At 40.4% G+C, this 6,558-nt stretch overlaps 1 protein-coding gene across 1 annotated transcript in view; it reads right to left on the bottom strand.

Moving 5' to 3' along the window:
* Positions 1–1,268: 1,268 nt before the first annotated feature.
* Positions 1,269–6,558, bottom strand: part of LOC109479095 (fibrinogen C domain-containing protein 1-A-like) — an 11,019-nt gene continuing 5,729 nt past the window's right edge. The window contains exons 2-4 of the mRNA XM_019780969.1: positions 3,015–3,628; positions 1,717–1,839; positions 1,269–1,274 (exon numbers count right to left, since the gene is read on the bottom strand). Coding sequence (XP_019636528.1) covers positions 1,269–1,274; positions 1,717–1,839; positions 3,015–3,628 — 743 coding nt within the window. The remainder of the gene's footprint in view (positions 1,275–1,716; positions 1,840–3,014; positions 3,629–6,558) is intronic.

Below are 6,558 nucleotides of genomic sequence, written 5' to 3' on the forward strand. Positions count from 1 at the left end.
TATGTCTGTGAGATAACGATCAAAACGTTCTTGTAATATATGATACCAATAACATTCGTAGTAAGACCTTTTTTCATGATGCCATTTGAATTATAAAAAGTCCAGTCATTAAGAAATTTAGAACTCCAATATTTAGTAACATACACATTGCAGGCAATTGACAGATACTTCAATAAAGAAGAATAAAACATTAAGGAATGGTGTTGATTTACAGATGAATAATAGGAAAAGAACATAAGTAGAGGGAATGAGTGTTCTACGTTATATAATGAGTTCATAACAAAAAAATAAATCAGACATTCCATGTGTCCAGCAAGTATGCAACACTCGGCCTCCTGAATTCTTCCATGTCGACCCTCGGATTCTGATACCTATCATTCTGCCTGTCAACATTCCACGACTGTCGACCTACTATGTCTTGACAAACAGATACACAGACTAAAAGCTTGGCCAACAATACTTCCAGGTCACTGTCAGGTAATAGTTTGAACCTTCAAATATGATATATCAATATTATGATCTCAAGCGCTGGCCAAACTCACCTTTCATCTCGTAATGATCGAATCTGTTCTGGTTATCAGGACCAAGAGTTGCTCCAGATGTGTTCTGATTGGCCCTACTGAGCTGACATCTGTGACGTGATCGGTAGTAGTCAAACGACAAGCACTCCCCCTCCGGGACAGTAGCCGTTCCTTCAAGACACTTCTGGGCACACCTTTCAGCAGTCGTCACCCCGCCGATAATTTCGTCATCATGTCCATACAAGGCTTGATTGGAATAGACGTTGAAGAAGTCGGTACACGCTGAAGGGTAGAATATCATCGATAAGTTATGTAATTGAATGTGACGTAATGTCGGCAAAATTGTATGCCTTAGAGTTAATGTTGAAATTTTGAGTTATCTATTCAATTAATTTCAAGTACATAAATCTAGTACTAAATTAACACAATATAAAACATGCGGTAGACAATGACCGCTAAATGATGAGTATGATATCCATGGTGTACATATAATTAACAAGATACAGAGTGTCGCTTCTTTGAATTATCATTTAACCACAGTATTCCATGTCTAGTAGACAAATCGACGTTTGCACGGATCATGCCTTACACGACGTTTAAAATTCTGTACATTGACCCGTTGCACCTTACCTTCACATGTAAACCCATCCCCAATGAACCCTAAAACACAGGTACAAGTGAAAGATCCCACGTTGTTTAAACATGTGGCCTGCGGATCACAGATGACCGGGTATATGTCACACTCATTCACATCTGAAAAAGAAGGGAGAAAAATTGATGAAATCTCCGTGATATTTGTAAACGTTTCATTTAAATAAAACCATTGTGAAGTTCTTGCCGTCCATGCATTTTTTCTCTGACTGCATCAAAGCGACAAACATGAATTTGAAAGAAAATTAATTGGGGGAAGAATTATAGCTAACTTCCTGCCAGTGTCCCCGACGTACGTACTTAGCATTTGGATGTAGCTACAGAAACACAGTGCGGCAAACACACAAACGGACACATTGAAAGCAGCACCTCTTTACACGGAGGTTAAGGCTATATTTCATGAACCTTGTAGCCAGATGTTATTTTCAATTAATTCTGCATAATGGACAGTTGTGAATATGGCAGACATATTTTTGTCACTTGTGACAATGCTTAAGTGTATAGGATGAAGATACGACACGTTCAAGAAAGATGAAACAGCTACCTGTACACGTAACTCCATCCCCAGTGTAGCCTGTATTACAGGTACAGCTGAAGGACCCTGCAGTGTTGGTACATGTCGCTTGGGGGGCACAGTTGTTGCTATTGCTGCTGCATTCGTCGATGTCTAGAGAACAGAACAGTGGTTACACGTTCATGAACGCACTTTATTACCTTCACCAATATAGTTAAGGTTTTTCTGGCGCTTTTCTAGTGTGTATGCATGTATGTACGTACGTATGTATGGAACGTTATGTATGTATGTACGTGTGTTTGTGGTTTAGCATGAAAATTCAAGAAGCTAAACAAGTAAAATCTAAGATTTTATACCTCCGGGCTTTTTATTGTATATTTTTATATAGGGTTTTAAACAAAGAATATATCGAGACCGGACTCCCCTCTGTGTGACGGGTCATATACGTGGACCAGACCGAAAATAGCTTAAACACGCCAAAGGTCAACGGTCGCGACCACTTTCACACTCAAAGGGGTGTTTTGGGGCCACCAAAAGGCACCATTTTTAAGCCCGAAAACACACATACAATAAAAACAAAAGAACATGCATCATCTGCAGCCCAATAGCAAAACATATACCAAGTCTCAAAAGAATCCGTCCACCCAAACGCGAGAAACTCCTGCGAACATGAAAATCTAAATCTCTCACAAAACCCTTCCGCGGAAGGATGTCTCCTCCCCCGGAGGTAATAAGAGTGTAAGCAGGTACACTAACCCTGATCACAGTATGCTCCAGTCCACCCCAGTGTGCACGAGCAGCGGTAGATCCCAGTCCCCTGTGGTCCCGTAGTAAGTGTTGCGTTGTTCTGGCATATGTTCGATGCTAGGAAATACAATACTGTCATGATACGATGCTGTTCCAATTTATAATTTTGAAATAAACAAATAAACAGAACAAGCTCAAAGAAAACAAATTAAATAGATAAATAAAGCTCTCTTGATCTTATAATCCTATACACGGTTTGAACTGCCCATGTGCAGTGTAATGTATTATTATTTCATAATATCATGTGGATAGTATATTAAACCTGAAGGTCCCTGAGACGTAAGTAAAACATCTCTGGACATGGCATCAAGCATGAACTAGAGAAGAACTATTTAAAAGCTAGTGGCATTCTTCTTTGACCTATCTCATGTACAAGCTCAAGCAGTGTACTGGTTTATTAGAACCTTAAACCTATGAATTGGAAGAAAGGAAAACACATACTTACTAGAAACATTGGTGGGCCTAATCATCATAATAGTCTTCATTAAGGAGTATGTGTATGTTTTCCAAGACTTCCAAACAATACCCTGTGCACTGTCGCAGGTAGAAGTGTCGGAACATGCCGTCAGGTACTGTCCGTTTAACATGGCGTATCCACAGCTTGCAGGGTACCACCATCCGCCTTGTCCGTATGTACTTGCACAGTGGCTGCTGCTGTCGTCGTTGTCCTGGTCTTTGGTAGAAAATTCTCTGCCATCGATGCTGTGGCGTCCATTTTCGTCAGCTAGAGTCAAGTCGTCACCAGCATCCCCGGTGTACCCGCTAAGAGTTGCCTGGTAGTTGCCGCTTGCGCCTCCTACAGAAAACACGCTGTACCGAGCATGTCGAGAGTGTCCTTCCCAATCTTCCAAGTAGACATACAACTCGTTTTGCTTTTGTGTTGTTAGATCGTGTATGGTTCCCAATCCCGCCCAGAATTCTTCAGTAGGATTGCCAAATTCCTGCTCGTACTCAGTCCAAGTCTTGTCAAACGGCACGGACCCGTCCTGTCGCCGCTGTATGACCGTCCATCCGCCGGCATCAGTGTCCATGTCACAGTACACATGGAATGGCTGGGGGTAGCCGACAATATAATCCCTACTGGTTTGGAACCCTTCTGCTAAGAGATCTCCGCAGTCTTGAGGGGTGAAAATTTCTTAAAAAAGAAGAAAGAAATGAAACATTAGTTTATTAATGAGAAGGCCCACAGGCTTATGTTTGTCTATTTGTTTGCAAGAAACAAGAACTTCATTGCACGACAATTGCACATGGTACAATGTATGGCAAACTACATAAGGAGAGTAACAACAATAAAATAAGTGTGTTGAATAAGACCTAAAACCTTGAAAACCTAAAATATCTATATCATAATTATTTAAATAATAAGGGATATCACAAGTCTTTGATAAAGTGTTACAATCGAGTGGGCTAATCACAGGTTTCGGTATTTTTACCTTCGCCAAGAAGGTTATGTTTTCAGTAGCGTTTGTCTGTGTGTGTGTATGTATGTATGTGGGTTTGTGTGTGTGTGGTTTAGCAAGATAACTCGAGAAGCAGTAAATGGATTGGAATGAAACTTGGTAGGTGGGTAGGTCTTCATGAGACCTAGAAATGATTAGATTTTGGGCCCCCTGGCGGCTTTCCTAGGTACTGCAGCTGAACTTCCGGTTTTGATATCTCATGTTCTGGACATGCTAGGGTCACGAATTTTGGTTGGTAGACAGCTCTTGTGGTAGGGAAGAAGTGACGTGAGTTTGGGTCTCCTAGCGCCTTGTTCTGGAACTGCAGGAGCATTTGTTGAAAAAAATTTGAAGGACGATAACTCAAGAACCGGTTGACGTATTGTCGTGATTTTTGGTATGTAAGTATTATAAGTGATGCTTGACATGATCAGATGGCAATTATGCAAATCAGGCGCTAATTTGCATAATTAATGAGGAAATTCTATAACTCTGCTTTGTTCGATAATAGAACTATGAAACACTTGTGACATCTACTTGAGAACGAGAAAAACATCTGAGGATATATATTATGTAAATGAGGACCTAATTTGCAAAGTTAATGGAAAATTCTTATAATTTCATAGTTGTAACTGCTGCACCCCGAATTTCATACTTGCCACATTTGGAAGTTAAGTGAAGGTGAACATCAACAAACATAATAACATCAACAAACATAATTTATTCAAATCATGACCTCATTTGCATAATTTATGAGGAAGTGCTAAAATAGCCTTTTTGTTATGATAAGGCTGTCATTGGATGAAGAATATGATCAACTGACATAGTCCATGCAAATGAGGCTCTTATTTACAAAATCAATGATTAAAATTGTATAATTCGTCACCCGCAAGGGTTAACCTCATTTGGCGAAGGTATGAGATTGTGGAACTCTTGTTTCTAATAGCAAAGCATTCATTTATATATCTACCTATTTTTGCGTTGTGGGGACCATTACATGTAAAGATATATTCAAATCTGTCTCCAACATCGAGACTCATGTGTGCCAATAGTTTGAATACAGGAGATTAACAGGGAGTGAGGGGCGAGATGGAGGTCAGTATAGTCTCCCTGCAGGGTGGTAGGAAGTGACTGTGCATGGTAGAATGTGCGCTAAAGTAGCCACAAATTTACAAAGGTAACTTAACAAACTCACAACATTCCTGATACTTAACAGAGGTTTGAAACTTTCGATTTTTGTTTAGAAATGTAGTATTATTTGACGCTCAGACCGGTTTTTTTTTTTGTCATCTCGTTACGGACGGGCGGATAGTCTTGAGGTCCGTCCCTGTAACCTATAAACTACTTATCATATGACTACCAAATACTCAGATATTATAGTAAGCATGTCACACTTTCTCGTTTCGCCATTGGAACGTGGGTTCGGTAGAAATAATCTTTCAAACGATTTTCAACAATAAAGCGTTCGCACACTTTAAATAGAATGGTGGTATCCGTTATCTATGGCATTTTTTCTATCATACTGTGGTAGTTTTATTTAAAAATACGCAATTAACAGTGAGTGAAAATTCGATCAACTTTGGGAAACGGCCGAAAAAACGCTATCTTACGGCGCCGCTTCAGCGGCACCGTTTTTTTGCGTCGCCCAGGCGGACGCGCCAAAGTTCGACTCAAAAGCCAACTCACTTCCCGGTCGAGGAGAGTTCTGGGAATCAGGTCATGTGAAAGGGCAAAGTTCAAGGTTGACGCCTGTGATTGTGGAATTCTTCTAGAAAATCTCAACTTTCTCCAATTTTTATGCGGAAGCATTCTGACCGGAAAAATCTACTCTATAACATTAAATCATTTTTAATGATCCTTGGCGCCTCCCTAATTATAGTACTGTAGTAGATAGAATCAAACAAGACCAACTTAAATGTCATTATGACGTAACATGGCGTCATTATGACATAATAATTAATATATGTTATTTCAATGGCTAAAACCGTCAAAAAAGGCAATTCCAGTAAATTACAAAGTAGTACAAAATACATGAACGGAATTTCAGCTGCAGTACCACGGTGAGCCACTATGAACCTTACCTTTCTAACATCATCAGAATCCATAAAGGAATATGTGGATAAACCGGCACAGACACACACAGGCAAAAACAATACAATTCATGTAGGTAACAATCGTATCCACACAGATGCCTCTTGTCACTAAAGGACTGTCAACTGCATCACGCACAGAAAACAGTCTTGCCTTCCACCCTCCATTTTCGCGTGCAGACTACCACTTAAACTCATTCTTTCCAAGAACAGTCAGAGACTGGAACAAACTTCCAGAACACATACTTAAAGCCAAGACCCTACAGGCATTCAAAAATGACCTAAATAACCTGTAGTCTCCCATTCACAGTACGGGTACTCACCGCTAACCACTTGCAGGGTGGCGGACAGGGAGTAGCGCCCCTGCCCATTGAGGAGCTGGGTCCCTCCTTTTACTTACCCCCATACAAACCTTACAATAACGCGACCAACCCTCCCCCCCGTCGTGTCATGAGTCTTCGACCTAACGAAGTTTCGACACGTAAACTGAAGAAGAAGAAGAACAATATATTTCACCCATACCTATGGTATGGAGT

The sequence above is a fragment of the Branchiostoma belcheri genome, unplaced genomic scaffold (genome assembly GCF_001625305.1).
Source record: "Branchiostoma belcheri isolate BF01 breed outbred unplaced genomic scaffold, Haploidv18h27 scaffold465, whole genome shotgun sequence".
NCBI lineage: Eukaryota > Metazoa > Chordata > Leptocardii > Amphioxiformes > Branchiostomatidae > Branchiostoma > Branchiostoma belcheri.